The sequence below is a fragment of the Xenopus laevis genome, chromosome 3L (genome assembly GCF_017654675.1).
Source record: "Xenopus laevis strain J_2021 chromosome 3L, Xenopus_laevis_v10.1, whole genome shotgun sequence".
In the NCBI taxonomy this organism is placed as follows: Eukaryota; Metazoa; Chordata; class Amphibia; order Anura; family Pipidae; genus Xenopus; species Xenopus laevis.
In genome coordinates, this window is record NC_054375.1 from 60,430,740 (window position 1) to 60,447,524 (window position 16,785).

The window sequence follows — 16,785 nt, forward strand, 5'->3', positions numbered from 1 at the left end:
TACTGTATCTTTGAGACCATATTTTAGGTTGAAAAATTGCTCACAAGTAATTTACATGAAAAGGGAGCATCATTTGCTAGGGGGAAGATTAATCAAAATGTGAGATTTACTTTCTATTCATTCCTATGGGATTTTTAGAAGTGTATATTAGAAGTGAACGTTAGAGTTCACCAATTGATATACACTTCCAAAAATCTCATAGGAATGAATAGAAAGTGGATGAGTATTTACTGAGCCTTAAATAAATGTCAACATCACTGTGGCCATTATTTCTTAGGAAACATCAGCAAGCTGAACAGTCTTCATTGCTAATTCCCCTACTATATGGACCCTAACCATTATCCCTCTCTGACATATGTCAGCAATGTGTTGGGGAACTAAGCCTGATGCAATGTATTTTACTTAACTTCATGATCTTCATTTTGGCATACTGTACAATTTCCTTTATTATCTGAATTTTACCCCTTTAACCCTAACCATCATCCTTTGCGATGATCTTTTTGCTCTCCTTGCATTTTTTCACTTAATTGAATCTTTTATCAGTTGTTACAGAGGTATGGTATATACAGCTGGCATACTTGCTTTACATACTATATAGAACTTTTGTACAAAAACTCAGCATGCGTAACATTTTGTGTCAGCTTTTTATAGTAAGTTGCCCGAGGAAAAGGCCCACAGCTTTATGAAAGAATGCGAGCTCAGTTTTCTGTTGACCATGCTAGACAGTCAGTTTACATCAGATTTGTTTTTGTTTAGGTTTTCACACTTATATCTCGAAGATTAAAGTGGGCTAAATAAACTTATTATGTGGTCTTGCTTTTTGAGCATCATGGAAAACACTTTGTAACACATACAATTTATTAATAGCACAGTGGACTAAGGCACTGAGATGTAAAAAATTGTTAGTCTGCTTCAGCGTGATGCAGATCCAGAATAGCTTGGGGTGACATATGCAAATGTGTGTATTTCACATAAAGCTTCTGTAACTGAGGCCACATAAAAATACAGCTGCATATCCTCAAGTCTATCAACTGGGACTCAGACTGAGCTGCTGTGTAGCATGCAGTCACTTATGGCTCAGCCTCTTTACAAGACCTTAAACACCCAATTCCCTGAATTCATGGTGTACAGAGAGAGAAGGATTTTATTAATAATCTTATGTCTGAGATGCTAAGAACTGACAAAGCACAAATTTTAAAGTTTTGGTTGCCATATTGTTTTCACTGAAAAACACATCATAATGTCTGAAATTACACTCCGTTGTTTGCAATGAGCAGTTGTGTTGTTTTATGTGATTCATGTTGTGAGCAATTGAAGACAATACTTCCCATTGATCCTGTTTACAGTAGCACCAATCAGCTTGTGAATAACATGTCACTACTGTTCATCTTACTCCAGATCACCCTCCACATCTAGCATGGCACATGCACCCACAAACTCGGATTATGTGCAAATAATGTGAAACCTGTGAACAGGCCCTGATTCACAAATTGTCCGTCCCTAGGCCACCGCAGCTGGTTGCCCCCTCCCTCTTCTAAATGTCCTATGTCCCCTTCCCTTAACTGTACACACCTGCATTTCAAAGTCCTATTTCGTCGGGTCTGGACCTCTGGGGATTGGCACACTGGAGATTTAAAGAGCTAGCAAATCTTCTGCATGTCTCCATTGCTTTCAACCCATTCAGATGCGGCTGGGCTGCATGCCACCCCTGAAATTCTGCTGCCCTAGGCCCAGGCCTCGTGGCCTTCCCACAAATCTGGGCCTGCCTGTGGATTGTTGGTGAGACTGAAACAAGCACATATGGTATGAAGAGTAGTGGTGATGATGTGACATTGCAAGCCACATCCAAAATGGTGGCTACAAACAAGCACACACTTTTGTAGCTGCATGCCAGAACACAATTATGCCCAACCTTAAATTTCTAATGCTCTATAGAAATAGTTGAGTTGTGGGAGCAGGGTTAAAGAATAGATAAATCTTTGCACGGATCCACACTCAAAGGCCCTAAGATGGTCCAAAACATTGGATGTACGGCTGCATACAGTAAAAGTGGTTGGATTTATCACGAACTGGAGTGTGGATCCGTGCAAAGTTTTTATATATAAATGTACTCTTTCTGCAGTTAGGCCCAACTTACAAAAACAGACTCTGTCCTGATGGGGGGGGGGGCAAACATAGTTAATGTACCCCCTACAATGTATTCACTTGATTTTTCCAATCATTAGTGTTTATTTGTTGTTTAGTACTGATTTCTGCAATTAGAGTTTTAAAATATTTTTGCAGCTGCAGAGACCATGTTAAAAAGATCTTTTGAAGCTTCACATTTTTTGTAACCATCTACTCATTAGACCATATATAAAATAGGGGAGTGGGTGGGTTCTGGCTAATACCAGCAGCATTCAGCATTTTAAAACCATAATTTGGAGGTTTACATTCTTTCATGTAGAAGAATCCTGAATTATGTAGATTATATGTCTAAAAAATAGTTTTCTAATGGATTTATTGAAGCACTGCCATTGGTTACTATTTTAGACTGTTTGATATTTGGATTTTGATGTGTATTCTGTGAGAAGATAATTCCAGCAACCACTTAAGAAACTTGTGTGTTATTACTATAAACAGTTCTTCACTGTCAGCTCATTCCAGAACACATTGCAAATACTAATAAAATGAACGAAGGAGAGCAAAATATACAGAATAATGTGTGATCCATTAACTACAGGCCCTGCTGACAAAAAAGACTTTTAGTAAATTGCACATTTTTAAATAAAATTCTCTTAGACGTTAGAATGTAGAAAATGTATTATTTAATTTAGAGGGGGTTTTAATGTGTTGGACAACTTGAAAATTAGAAGTGTAGCAACTACAGGACCTCCAGAGTCCATTGTGCTCTAATCCAATCCACTCAATACAATATCTCTGCATCCCACTTTGCTCCAGTACACTGCCCCCTCAGCCTTTGTATCCATATACAGTGAGACTGCAGCTCATTGTATTTCAAGTTCTGAGTTTTTAGCCCACTGTGATGTAAATTCAGGGTGTTCACAGTTCTGCAATACAGTGGCACATAGCCTACTGTGGTCCCAGTGATTTTCACTTTTCACCCAGCAAAAGTAGTCAAAACAAAACATACAAAACAAGCAGGCATGCAAACAGACCATAATGTCACATGTAAGTAAACCTGAACTACACTGCAACAGTGTAGTTAGTGCTCCTGAGATCAGCCCCAACACTGACGTGTACAGAAAGGTAATGACCATTATTACCCCATTTCCATATGGCACCCTGTGTGACTGCTCATGTCTTGACTTGTTTCTCCTTTTTATAGTGATGAGCGAAATTTTTCCCCAAGTTTCGCCACTAAAATGACGCCCATAGACTCCAATGGGAGAAAAAAAACGCTGCATGTCAAAAAAATCTTGATGCCCATAGACTTTAATTTAATTTCGCCAAATTTTTGATATTTCATGTATTTATAGCGAAGCAAAATGGGTCAGATACGCCCATCACTAATACTGAATCAAACTGGACCAGATTTCAGTCAATATTTTCTTATTTGAAAATTGCATCATTTGTAATTCTTGATTCTTACCTAAATGTAATATAAAATGCAGGTCTTTCCATTTATAATGCATTTAATGTATTCTCTAGTGATAAATTTTACTGTATTCTCTAGTGATACATGATACCTTGTTGGCAATGAATGGTGTTGTCACTCACAGTATAACAGTTTATTTCCACATAAATCCACTGCAGATTATTATGAGCCAGTGTCCTTATCTTTACCTCAGTGATCAAGCAAATGAATATGTAAATAAGAAAGCATGGCTCTGACTATAGTGGGACCTCTGCCTGTGTGGTAGTCACAGAATTAAAATATATACGCATATCTTAATTCCCTGTTTATTTTCTCTTCCCATTCTCTGTTATGAGAGGCTTGATGAAGTTGGATTAACATTGTTCAACATCTGGTACACAAGTACTCTTACTTAACCCCATTCAAAGGCTGACTGATTTCCCTATATTTTTAAATATTTTACAAGCATAGCTCAAGAAAGAATGTTTTGTGTTGTCTTGTGACTGATGCAGTCCCTTCATATACAGTTGTTTTATACTTTTTTTATTACTTATATTTCTGGTGTTAAATAATAAAATATTAATTTATATTGAAAGAAGAATCCCCACTGATATAGATATAGCTAAGGGTATTTTAAAGTATCTAATTTTATTTATACAAAATGTCTTCACCAAAGTATCGACTATTGCAGAAGCTCCAACTGCAGGACTCAATAGCACTTTGTTTTGTCAAAAGCTTTGTCTTCTCAGACCAGCTGTAAAGACAGACCTGAATCTTCATTAAAGGTTGGGTTGCTGCTCATTAGTCATTTTGATGGCAACCCACCTTGCACTGCTTTAGAAAGAGTAGAGTCTGTAATTTTAGGCTGCTGCTGCTCTGAACATCCAGACATTTCTGCATTAGTTAGCATTTTACTAGTTAGAAAAGTGATACTGAAAACACTATTGCTTTACTGTTATATAGTAAGCTGTTCACAAATGGGACAATGTAGCTCAACAGGACACATAAAAATAAAGAGGTATACATTTATTTTACTTTTAATTGAAAGCAATTTGAAAAACTTTTGGACAGCTTAAAAATGAACTTTAGTTTTGCATCAGTTACCATTCTTATTTCTACATTTAAACAGTTTGTGCTCTATTTCTGATTTCCCTAATTAATGACTATTTGCTTTTCATTTTAGAGGAAGAGCGTATCTTTCTTCTTCAGCGTTGGACTGCTGTTTGCCTGGGGTGTTGTTCTATTGGGTGCACGTTTTTACTGGATGGGAAACACACCACCAAGCTTTTCAAACTCCGACAACCCAGCTGCAGACTGTGAAGTTCTACTTACACGTACCCTGACCTTCTTTTACTTGCCAACCAAAAACTTGTGGCTGCTTTTTTGTCCAGATACTCTCAGCTTTGATTGGTCTATGGATGCTGTGCCTCTAATTAAAACCATAACTGACTGGAGGAATATACACACTGTGGCCTTCTATATTTTACTTATCCTACTTGCCTACTTAAGTCTGAAGGGTTCTGCAATAAAGAGAGACTGCAATGGGAAAGTATTCATGAATGGCAAGCAGCATACTAATGGGCATAGCTGCCAATCGGATTTAGAACACAAAAATGCAGAGCAGAAGCCTGTGATTGCCTCAAAACTTGAAAATGGGGTAAAACACCATGTCAGTCCTGAAATGCAACTTCCTTCAACAGAGAATATCGTTGCTTTAGCTTTATCTTTGTTAATAGTACCCTTTGTGCCAGCCAGTAATCTATTTTTCTATGTTGGCTTTGTTATTGCAGAGCGTGTTCTATATATACCCAGTATGGGTTTCTGTTTACTTGTAACAGTGGGTGCAAGAGCCCTTTATATCAAGGCCCAAAAAAATATTCTCAAAAGCCTCCTTTTTTATGCAACCGCTGCTTTAATAGTTTTTTATGGCCTCAAGACGGTCGTCCGAAATGGGGACTGGAAGAATGAAGAAATGTTGTATCGATCTGGAATTAAAGTGAATCCAGCAAAAGGTAAATCAAATGATTATATTTGATTATATTTAGTTTAAATACAATCAGTGAAGCTCAGCAACCTGCATTTTTTAAACATGTACGGGTCCTTAAAAGGTCTGGTAACTAAGGGGCACATATACCTAGCTCGAGTGAAGGATTAGAATAAAAAATACTTAGAATTTCGAATGTTTTTTTTGGCTACTTCGACCATCAAATTGGCTACTTCGACCTTCGACTACGACTTTGAATTGAACGATTCGAACTAAAAATCGATTATTCGAGCATTCACTAGTCGAAGTACTGTCTCTTTAAAAAAAACTTCGACCCCCTACTTCGCCATCTAAAACCTACCGGACATCAATGTTAGCCTTTGGGGAAGGTCCCCATAGGCTTTCCTAGGTTTTTTTGATTGAAGGAAAATAGTTAGATCGATGAATTAAAATCATTTGAAGGATTTAAACGATTTTTCCTACGATCGTTTGAACAAACGAATAGTGGTAAATCCTTCGACTTCGATATTTGAAGTCGAAGGATTTTACTTCGACGGTCGAATATCGAGGGTTAATCAACCCTCGAAATTCGACCCTAAGTAAATGTGCCCCTATATGTTAGAAATCACTATGGAGCGGTGCAGTCATACAGAGACAGGCCACTACAACTTGTGATGGGGGGCAAAAACAAATATATAAGAGAGGCATGCAAGATCTGTAGATTTTACATGTCAAAGTTCGCTTTCTCCTATAGGAAAGATGAATCATTACCGGCAATTGGCCAATAGCCCTGTTAAATCTAGGTGAATCCTTTCTAATTTGGAAAACCGGGCAGTTACGGTACTAAAAACCAGGACAGGTAGCAAAGCAATAATAACGCAATAATAAGCTAATTGTAATGCCAGCCAGTTATAGTAATATTGATAAGTTTGAAGTCCAGGTCAGAATAATAATATAACTAAGGTTATAATCCAAGTCTTAGCTTTTCATAAAAAATGTTTTTTACAGAATAATATTTAGATATTTTTCCTCTTTAGAAATATTTTAAAACTACACACACATATGAGGTGCTTTTTATTGGGTTGTATTACGCCAAACTGCAAGCACCCACTGGAGTTCATGCCTAATGCAGCTATAGGTGTTTGATAACTAGGTGGTCATTTAATAGCTATATGTTACAAACAAGATAACATTCTTTCTCTAGCTCTCTCTCTCTCTCTCTCTCTCTCTCTCTCTCTCTCTCTCTCTCTCTCTCTCTCTCGCTCATATAATGTAATTTTTTTTACATTGGAATATTAAAGCTATAAAATAGTTGTTACGTTTACTGTATGATCTCCATTATCCGTGTGTCATATTCCTGTAGTCTAATGCAGCTTGGTGCCAAGCTTTCACCTCAAACTGATATACTTGTAATTATATTTAAATTAGCCTTTGCATAAATGTTTTAATAATGTAACTGTGGTAATTGAAATGTCAAAGTGTCAGTACTGTTCTATGGATGAATAGTAACACATACATGATTGCTAAATTTTACGGCTACAAGAAAATTGTGGGCATTAAAACCCTGCCTAGAGGAGTTAAACCTGGTTGGTACATTTTGTGTTACTACATATATATATCTGAATTGAGATCATTTTTTTATTTCATCAACAGCTTTAAATGGCAACTATACCTTAATTTTGTGTTTACATTTTTTTTGCCTAATGGAGATATTTAATGGAAAAACAGATAGGATCAAGTTCAATATACTATTTAATTACTACAGATACAAAGGAAATAATTTATATAAAATTTCAATGATGTGCTTAGAAATGACATTACCGCAATTTCCCAGCTGCCCCAAGTCATGTGACTTGTGCTCTGATAAACTTCAATCACTCTTTACTGCTGTACTGCAAGTTGGAGTGATATAACCCCCTCCCTTTTCGCCCCAGCAGCCAAAACAAAAGAACAATGGGAAGGTAACCAGATAGCAGCTCCCTAACACAAGATAACAGCTGCCTGGTAGATCTGAGAACAACACTCAATAGTAAAAACCCATGTCTCACTGAGACACATTCAGTTACATTGAGAAGGAAAAACAGCAGCCTGCCAGAAAGCATTTTTCTCCTAAAGTGCAGGCACAAGTCATATGACCAGGGGCAGCTGGGAAATTGACAAAATGTCTAGCACTATGTCAGATTTCAAAATTGAATATAAAAAAAGTCTGTTTGATCTTTTGAGAAATGGATTTCAGTGCAGAATTCTGCTGGAGTAGCACTATTAACTGATGCGTTTTGAAAAAAACATGTTTTCCGATGACAGGATCCCTTTAATCCTAACTAAGATGTATTGAATTCTTATTGAAAGCAAAACATGCTTATTGGGTTTATTTCATGTTTAAATGTTTGATTTTTATAGCAGACTTATGGAATTGAGATCCAAATTATGGAAAGACCCCTTTTGCAGAAAAACCAAGGTCCTAAGCATACTAAATAACAGGTCCCATACATGTAGTAGCTGGATAGAAATAAGTTTTATTGTGTCTTATGGGAGCATAATAGAACAAAAAGCCAAAGGTATTTTGGTTTGGTAGAACAGCATCTCCAGCAATTGAGTATTCTCACCACCCTAGCCTAGTGTCATAACTACATGTTCAGTGCTACAGTGGGGAGAACAGATTCTGGCACAGTAAAATGGCAAATTTAAACTATAGTCATCTGAAAAGTCAGCATGGGACCTGCAGATTACCCCGAAAGGGCCAGATTTATCAAAATGAGAAATTGAAGCTCACTATAGAAAGGAGAAACTCCCCCACTTTCTATTAGTTTAGGATGGTATTTTTAGAAGCATGTTTATCAATGGCTGAAAGTTAGAGCTCACCATTTGACAAATATTCTTCTAAAATCCCATAGGAATGAATAGAAAGTGGGTGAACATGCTTGTATAAGCTTACTGCACTCTAGAGTTAAGGTATTGTACGGTAATGGAAAAGCATGCTATGAATGTTGTTCTGTTCTGTGTAATGAAAGTAAATTATGTTGTTTTATACAAAGTGTTTGCTGCCTATTAACAACCCAGTGCATTCCTGTTTCAAATAACATGTTTTAACAGTGACATTTAGATTTAGAATGCAATATACATTTACAAGTCTTACTAGCAGGGAGTATATTTTTATTCTGGATTGTTTCCAATGACATGCTTAAAAACAAATATATATTCCTGTATTTCTAAACAGCTGTGAAAATGCTCCTGTCTTTCACCCCACCCCATAGACATTAAAGATAGAATACTGCTTGTAGGCCAATAAAAAGTAATTCAGAAATGTAGATATCATTGTTATGACCAGATCTGCTCAGGGCATAACTGACATTGCAAATCTGACACCAAATCTGAAAGTCCTGGAATTTAATTATAAACAAAAAAGGTGTACTATTCAATATTTCATTCATCCTGATGTCTTACTTCCTTGATTGTGTGACAAAGAGTCATGTGATTTTAATTATTTGTTTATTTTAATTTAATTTTCAGTAGGACAATTGTAATTACGCATTCAAAAATATTTTTATTACTATTTTCCAAATGAAACGAAAGGCTGTATACGCAGGTTTAGTATTCAGCCAGGATTCAGCCTTTTTCAGCAGGATTTGGCCAATTCCAAGTGTCTGGCTGAACTGAATCCAAATAATTAAAATCACATGACTCTTTGTCACACAATCAAGGAAGTAACATTTTTTTAGCATGGTTCTCCCCCTTCCCACCCCTAGTTTGCATATGTTAATTAAGACTTTTGGATTCGATTAGTATTTGAACAGGCTTCAGTGGTTCGGACAAATTCCAAAATAGTGGATTCAGTGCATCCCTAATTTATAAAGTGTTGGACAGATAGCTGGATCGTTTTTTTACCTCTAGATCTGACAAGCCATCATGAAAGGCTCCATACATGGCTGAGTAAGCTGCCGACTCAGTCTGGAGGGCCTATATTGGAAGCTTTTATTGGCCTCTCTACCTTTCCTCTGTAATATAATCTATAGTTTTTATTTAATGTTTCAAATTGATCTCTTTTTGCATAACCAACAAAATAATACAAAGCTGTACTAGTTAATATAATTAACATTCTTCTTTAAATCATCTGTATATGTGGCATGTTTTGTGTGTTTTCTATTAAACACATTTTATTGGGTAGATTGTTGATCTTAATTTGTTTAACATTTTCTTCCTCTCTCACCATGGGAGAAGAGGTAGTTATTTAGCTAGGGCATACTTAACCTGCATTGTCCCCTTTGTCCCTTTAGCCTTAGATGTCCTTTGAATTCTCACAAGTGAGGATACTTATAAGTCGTTGCAATGAGTAATAAGTTATTCCATAAGTGAAATGCAAATCCGATCGGAAAATAGCTGGCTCTAATTCTAAGCCGAGTGGAAAGTTATGGTTTATATTAGAAATTTCATTTGTTATGCACTGAAGCCCCTTAAAGCGCTGAACAGATTAGCAACAATTTACTCCTTTGCTCGCTCCTATTATACAGTGTATCCTCTGAAAAGTGATCTGTGTGGGTGGTGACATGACCTGCCTCAAGGCACATATACTTTCAAGGAGCCCGTCAGACTACAGACATCTGATTAACGCAATTGTTATACACCATGTTTTTGGCTGTGTTCATGGAAACTTACATTGGAAAACAATGCCGAAAATATTCAAATGGCTGTTCAGTATTTCCTTTATATAAATATATTATGTTTCATTTGGCTTTCATTAGTTTCATTTGTGAAAGTTAGCAGTGTATAATAAAAAAAAGAAATTAATATGAGAAGAAAATTAATTGACTTGGACATTACCAAAATCAGTAAAATCCTAGTTAATTCACTTAATAATCATGTTCAAATCAATATTTGCATATGACATTTTTTTTAAATGAATATTGTTGTACTGCATCACATGTAATGGATCCAGGCTTTGACTTTGACTTACCCCTTTTTTATTTAGTCATTATTTGCAGAACTTATTGGAGTTTTTAGGGACATTGTCATTTTGCAGAGTCCGTTTTCTGCAGAGCTCTAATCTTCTATCCCCACACATGTAGCCAGGTGAATCCTCATACTGCACTAAGTTGCTCACAAAGTATGGGAATAGAGATCTCCTTAACTGAACAGCAGCAGTCTTTTCCCATATAGTGTGACCACCAGGAGCTACAGAATTTGGTTAGCTGGTTAGCTGTATTTGTTGGGGTCAAGTGAGGGACTTTTTAGATTTTAAAAGAGGGGGGGGGGGCAGACATTTTAATGAAAATGTGCCCTTTGCATGAATTTGCCCCTTGCTGCTACTACTACTACTACTACTTCTGTCTACCTCTAGTTCTCAGCCTGCTAATAACTTATACAACAGACCCACTGACCTCCAGTGATATCTTGGTGGATTATTGGTGCATTGTTTTTAACTTAAACTTTCATTTGGTTTTTAAATACTGCATGGTTATTTTTTATACAATGTTTATGTCCTTTTTTCACTACTATATTTACAATCATAAATTTGTGCTTTATATTCCCGCAGGTTTTCTGTTTTAAGTTCATAACCCTATATCATTTTTTATGCATGTAATTTTTTCCCTTTTTTTTTTGATTTGACATTTCCATACTAACTTTCCAACTTGATGTGTTTTTTATCTCCCTGTTTCTGTCCCACGTTGCTGGTAGAAACATTTTATAGGATATCCTACCTCAGTGAATAAAGTAAAGATAGGCTTTAATCTGTCGCTTTGTCTTTCTAAACGAGGTCTTAGTACAACATGCAAGCATACAGGGATCCACGTAGTGGTGTAACTAGATTATACTGGGCCCCAACATATCCAGAGGTTGTCCAGTTTTACACATATATGTTGAAATTGCTCATTAATTAGGAACTCATGGGGGCCCCCCCACAGCCGCAGGGTCTGCTTCCTCTGTAGTTACACCCCTGGATCCATCTCCTCCTAATTGTTGTTTTTAGTGAGAGCTACCATAGATCCCACCCCCAATAGCCATATTATTGTAAATAAAAGATTTGTTTTGTATTATGAATTGTTAACTTTAAATGAGTGTCTCCTTAATGTGTGTGTGTCATTGCTTTATTCCACAAGTAAAGTGTTGTGTCTTTTTTGTGGTCTCAAAGCTTTTTCAACCCCTTTCCCTGCAAAACAAATGTACTTTAAAAAGGCATCATTGAATGAAGCTTATTCCAACCTGTAAGTGCAAACACCCTCTAAATTGTAAGCAGCTTTTTTTTTTTTGAATGCCCTTTGGCTTACTCTCGCTGGGCACTAATTTGTGCTTTATTTTCTCAGACTGAAGTACAGCGTTTTTATGACTCAGCACCACTTCCTGTGCTAAAGTAATTACTGTACCAGGAACGTATCTGTCATTATTAGCCGATCGTTGAAACACTCCATTATCGTCTGACAGTGATATAGCTTGTACGCAACATAATCTGGAATGTTTACTGCAAGAAGTGGACCTCGTGCAGGTGTATTGCAGTGTTAGATGGTGTTGCTTATTTATTTTCTGTCGTGTATTTCTGCTTATACCATTGCTATGGAAAAAAAAAACATCACAAATATCTTTGAGAACTAACTGTACACAGCTTTTTTTGCTATTTAGTTGGATTTACTCTAGGGTTAAAGCAATGCTTAATAAATAATTATGCATATATTTTATTTGTGGTTGCTAGGTTTTTGTTTTGGGATTTCCTTCCATAAGAACTTGGTGAATGGCTTGTTGTTGTCTCCTAGTAACCAGTGTAATGATTATTGCATAGAGCTGATGGAAAGTAATTAGTCACTAACCCTTAGAAAGGTCAAACAAATAGAAATTAATTTGTAAGCATACTGGTTTGCTACAGATATTGATGTAGAAGGAAGTCTTGCAGCTATATAGGTCTGTAGCTTTTTACCCTGCTGCTCTAGCTTCTTCTTGTGGAAGCAAAAGCAGTGTTTGGGGTTATAAACAGCATAGTTTATTTTACTCTTGGGCACAAGGCGTACATTTTCAGGCCAGAGGTAAACGACTTATAGCTGGAAATTGCCATTTAAGTCTGTAGCAGGTAAAACAAGAGATAATAGGTGTAGGGAAAGCAAATGCCTGTTGTTGGGCTTTAATATTGCTTCATGGTTCTAAAGAAAAATATGGGGAGAGGTTATTTAATGGTACATAAAGGGGCTTATTTAGTAAAAAAAAATTATCAAATGAGTTAGACCACAAAAATAATTTTAAAATGGCATTGTAATCATAGAAATCCATTATAATCCTGGAAATGATATCCTCATAAACCTCCCAACTGTCCTGTTTTTAGCGAGACAGTCCCAATTTTGACAGCTCAACCTGCAGTCCCGGGTTTGTTACTGAAATGTCACAACTTTCTCTTTGATCTCCTGCACTGAACAGGCAGAAAAAACCCCCAAAGTTTCTAATTTAATTGGCTTTTGGCAGAGAACCCAGAATAGATACTTAGATACTTTTGCAACAATTTAAGATAAGCAAGTCTCCTTGGGAAACTGACTTGCAGCTTAAAGGGAAATTCACCATTATTAGCAAAACTGTAATAACACATAAAAACCACAGAAATGTGTTCAAACTTTCGTAACCTGCCAAATTTTGTAAAACGGACATAGTAATTAGGTGGGGCCACAAAATGGGTGTGGTCAAAGAAAATTTTGCCGCACTCCGCATGGCAAATCCTTTTGTCTCTCTTTCTATTTCCAAAATGTTGGGAGGTATGACATGACTCACTGAAACCATGTATTATAATAAATAAAGTACTCCCTGTTGCCAAACTATGGCTTTTTTCCATTATTGAATACCACCCTGACATTACCCATTTAAGATAGAAGGTAGAAAAATGGAATGTTTGGTGTATTTCACTGATAGTTTTTAATACAGCTTTATAAGTAGGCCTCTAAAAGGCCATGGGGTTTTCTCAAGATTGTCCCTATACGCCCTCAACATCTGAGAGTAAAATGAGACTGCTCAACAATAAACTCCATGGGGCTGTAGCCCAGTTTTCAGACAGGACTCTGAAGTAAATGATGTGGCGATCAGCCAGTCACTGATTGCTGCATCATAGCCCTGACCCTGATCATCCCACCTCCAAAACATTACTGCACCAGCCACCTGGACCTCGTATTGAAAAGGTGGCAATTCTAGGACAACCTGGAATATATTAAGACAGGAAATAAAGTCATAGTCTATATGTACAGATGTAGGCATGAGGTCCAGGTGATCAACCATAGATCATCTGCAATGCAAGCAGATAAACCTTAATCACAAATTCCAGCCATTTATTAAGAGAATATATGGAATGGTTATGGTTGATTAAAATTAGAGGAATAGAAACACTTTGTTGACGACAGAAGCTAAGGTCAATATTTCACCATTAACATCAGTGCACAGCAGTATACAGAAGCAGCAGGTTGCTCTCCCATACATTGCAATGATTATAGTTTCTCTTTACAAAATCTTTTCATAGAACGCCTCCGTGCAGCAATGCAGAAAATATTGGCAGTTAACTGTTAATTATAATAATCATGATTTTCTTACCTTTTTATAGCTTATATGACCATTATCCTGTAGCTCAAGGTTATTAGTAATTCATTACCCTTGTAATAAGGGTTTAACCCTGGTATGGAAATGAAACTGTTCAATGATTAAACTATCTCAAGGTGAATCCAACAATTGGTTTCTAAATATGAATATGCCCATTAAATTACTATGCTAACTTGGTACATTTTATTAATGCAACATTTCATTTTTGTACTTTGCACCCTGCACATCTCTGTCTGTCTGTCTATCTAGCTATCTGTCTAGCTATCTAATCTGTAACAATCTTTATTACATTTTTCAATGGCAAAATGGAATGTATTAGATGTTTTGAGTGCACATTTCGTAGTGTGCCTTCACATAAATATATTGACCTGTGTTTTTTTCTCTTTTTTTTTTATTAATTTTTCTTGGCAGCTTGGGGAAATCTTGGGAATGTTCTCAAGAGCCAGAGTAAGATTGATGAAGCTGAAAATGCCTATAGGAATGCCTTGTACTATCGTAGCAACATGGCAGATATGTTGTATAATTTGTAAGTATGCCAATAAGCATTCTATTAAATACTATTAATACTAATATGTATGTGCTATATTATTTCCCATATGTATATTATTTAAACATATAATATATATATATATATATATAATATATATATATATAAATATATATATATATATATATATATATATATATATATATATATATATATATATATATATATATATATATATATATATATATATATATATATATATATATATATATATATCCATTATCCAGAAAGCTACAAATTAATGGAAGGCCATCTCCATCTCCCATAGGGTAAATTTACTAAACTAATTAACTAAACTGAACTAATTAAAATCTTTACAAATAATCCATATTGGCGGCAAAACAATCAAATGTTTGAATGATTTTTAGCAGACTTAAGGTATGATGATCCAAATATTAAAAAAAAAAAATCTTACCCCAGGCTCCAAGTATTTTAGATAATAGAACCTATACGTGTGTGTGTGTATTCACATGTGCTTTTAATTATTTTAGTAATTTTCTGTTTTGTCTATGGTTTCCTAGTATTGGGCACTTCATGTTCTATTTTTTTTTTTTTTGCGTTGTTAATATTGATCATTATACAATAGTCTGTGCTGTATTATACCACAGAGTTTGTATTACCATAGAATAAGTAGTGCACTATACCATAGAGATAGTAGTGCATTATATCATAGAGTTGGTAATCTCTGTGGTTTTTTTGTAATGGCTACCATAGTTTCCTTTCTCATTTTTGGCACTGTTTTGTGCACTGAGAGAGAGAGAGAGAGAGAGAGAAAAACAAATGAACTTCACATAATTTTAACTTCATAAATATTTTGTTCATTGACCATTATCTTTTACAATTATCATTGTAATATGGCTCCAGCTACTCCACAAGATACTGGCATGTCCTGGAGGTTGAACTTGGTTTAAGATTTGACATCCACTTGTCAGACTTCTGAGTCTTGTATTAAATAAAGGTAATACCTTTTTTTTAAAAAAATCATTTAAAAGCAGAAAAGAGTAATGTATAGCCTATTCAAGTTTGTTTATAGTTTCCAAATATCAAATCAACAGTTGTTAAGTTACATATTGTCAGCACAGAATACAAAGCGTGGGCCTCCACACATTGGAGTCTGCATTTTTACCTTTTGCAGTTGGACTTGGTTAGTGTATCAGGAAACAAAAAATGTTGGGGTCTCAAAATGCTGTAGAAAACATATGAAAAGGGGGCAATAGTACTAGAACTACAAAATCACTAATACATAAATTAATTGAACACCGGTATGTTGCCAGTTTCCCATTTTCTCTACATAGATGCTTGAGACCCAAGGCACAGCATGCTCCATTACAAGGGGTCCCTGTACTTAACACCTGTTATGACCATGTTGCGTTTTCTGTTTGTTCAATTACACAAAGCCTGCAAGTATATGCACGTCCCACCTATTTCTTCCCTTACAGGTGCAAGTTGTGGCCAGTAGCATACAATAATCTAGTAGTCCCTGCATCTCCAGTACCTTCTGGTGCAGTATATTATATTGCACCTGATTGCAGAAGACATGGTTATCCTAGAATTCGGAGCAGGAATGTTACTTGGAATCCCAAGACTGTTAGACAGACTGCAAGGAACAATGAATAGCTTGTCAGAGAGATATAATGGAATAGATGGCTGGTTGCTGCAGAAAGCACCCAAGAGGATATTAGAGGGATGCAAACTGATCACACTGTCAGTCTAATATATTAGACATACAGGAATACTGTGACACATTTCTAATCCTCTTTTAAGCTTCAACGGTAGAAAGTAGTGTAACAATGAAAAAGCTACACAGTACGAAACTTCAAATACCTCCTGAAATCTCTCTTGAAAAAACAGAGATTTGTAATAGACTTCTGAGTATGCAAACACTGAAGGGGGTTGAATTTAAATAGTTTAATTTATGACAGTATTTGTTTTGTACCGACATTACTTATTACTGTAAATTGTGCAGTACCTTCAGGTATTGACTTCTACTTAGATTTATAGTACAGTATACTTTTGTGGACCATGCATAATTCCTGAACAGGTTTCTTCTAAAGCTTGGGCTTTAGGATTTTTCTCTGGAGGGCAGATTACAGTGTAAAATGCCCCCTGTTATTAGACCTTTGT

General features: G+C 36.0%; 1 protein-coding gene across 2 annotated transcripts in view; it reads left to right on the forward strand.

The window, feature by feature from the left end:
* Positions 1-16,785, forward strand: part of tmtc2.L (transmembrane and tetratricopeptide repeat containing 2 L homeolog) — a 151,380-nt gene that overhangs the window by 62,586 nt on the left and 72,009 nt on the right. For both annotated transcript variants that reach the window (XM_018252372.2, XM_018252371.2), the window contains 2 exons: positions 4,761-5,589; positions 14,526-14,640. In XM_018252372.2, coding sequence (XP_018107861.1) covers positions 4,842-5,589; positions 14,526-14,640 — 863 coding nt within the window. In that variant the 5' untranslated portion in view covers positions 4,761-4,841. The remainder of the gene's footprint in view (positions 1-4,760; positions 5,590-14,525; positions 14,641-16,785) is intronic.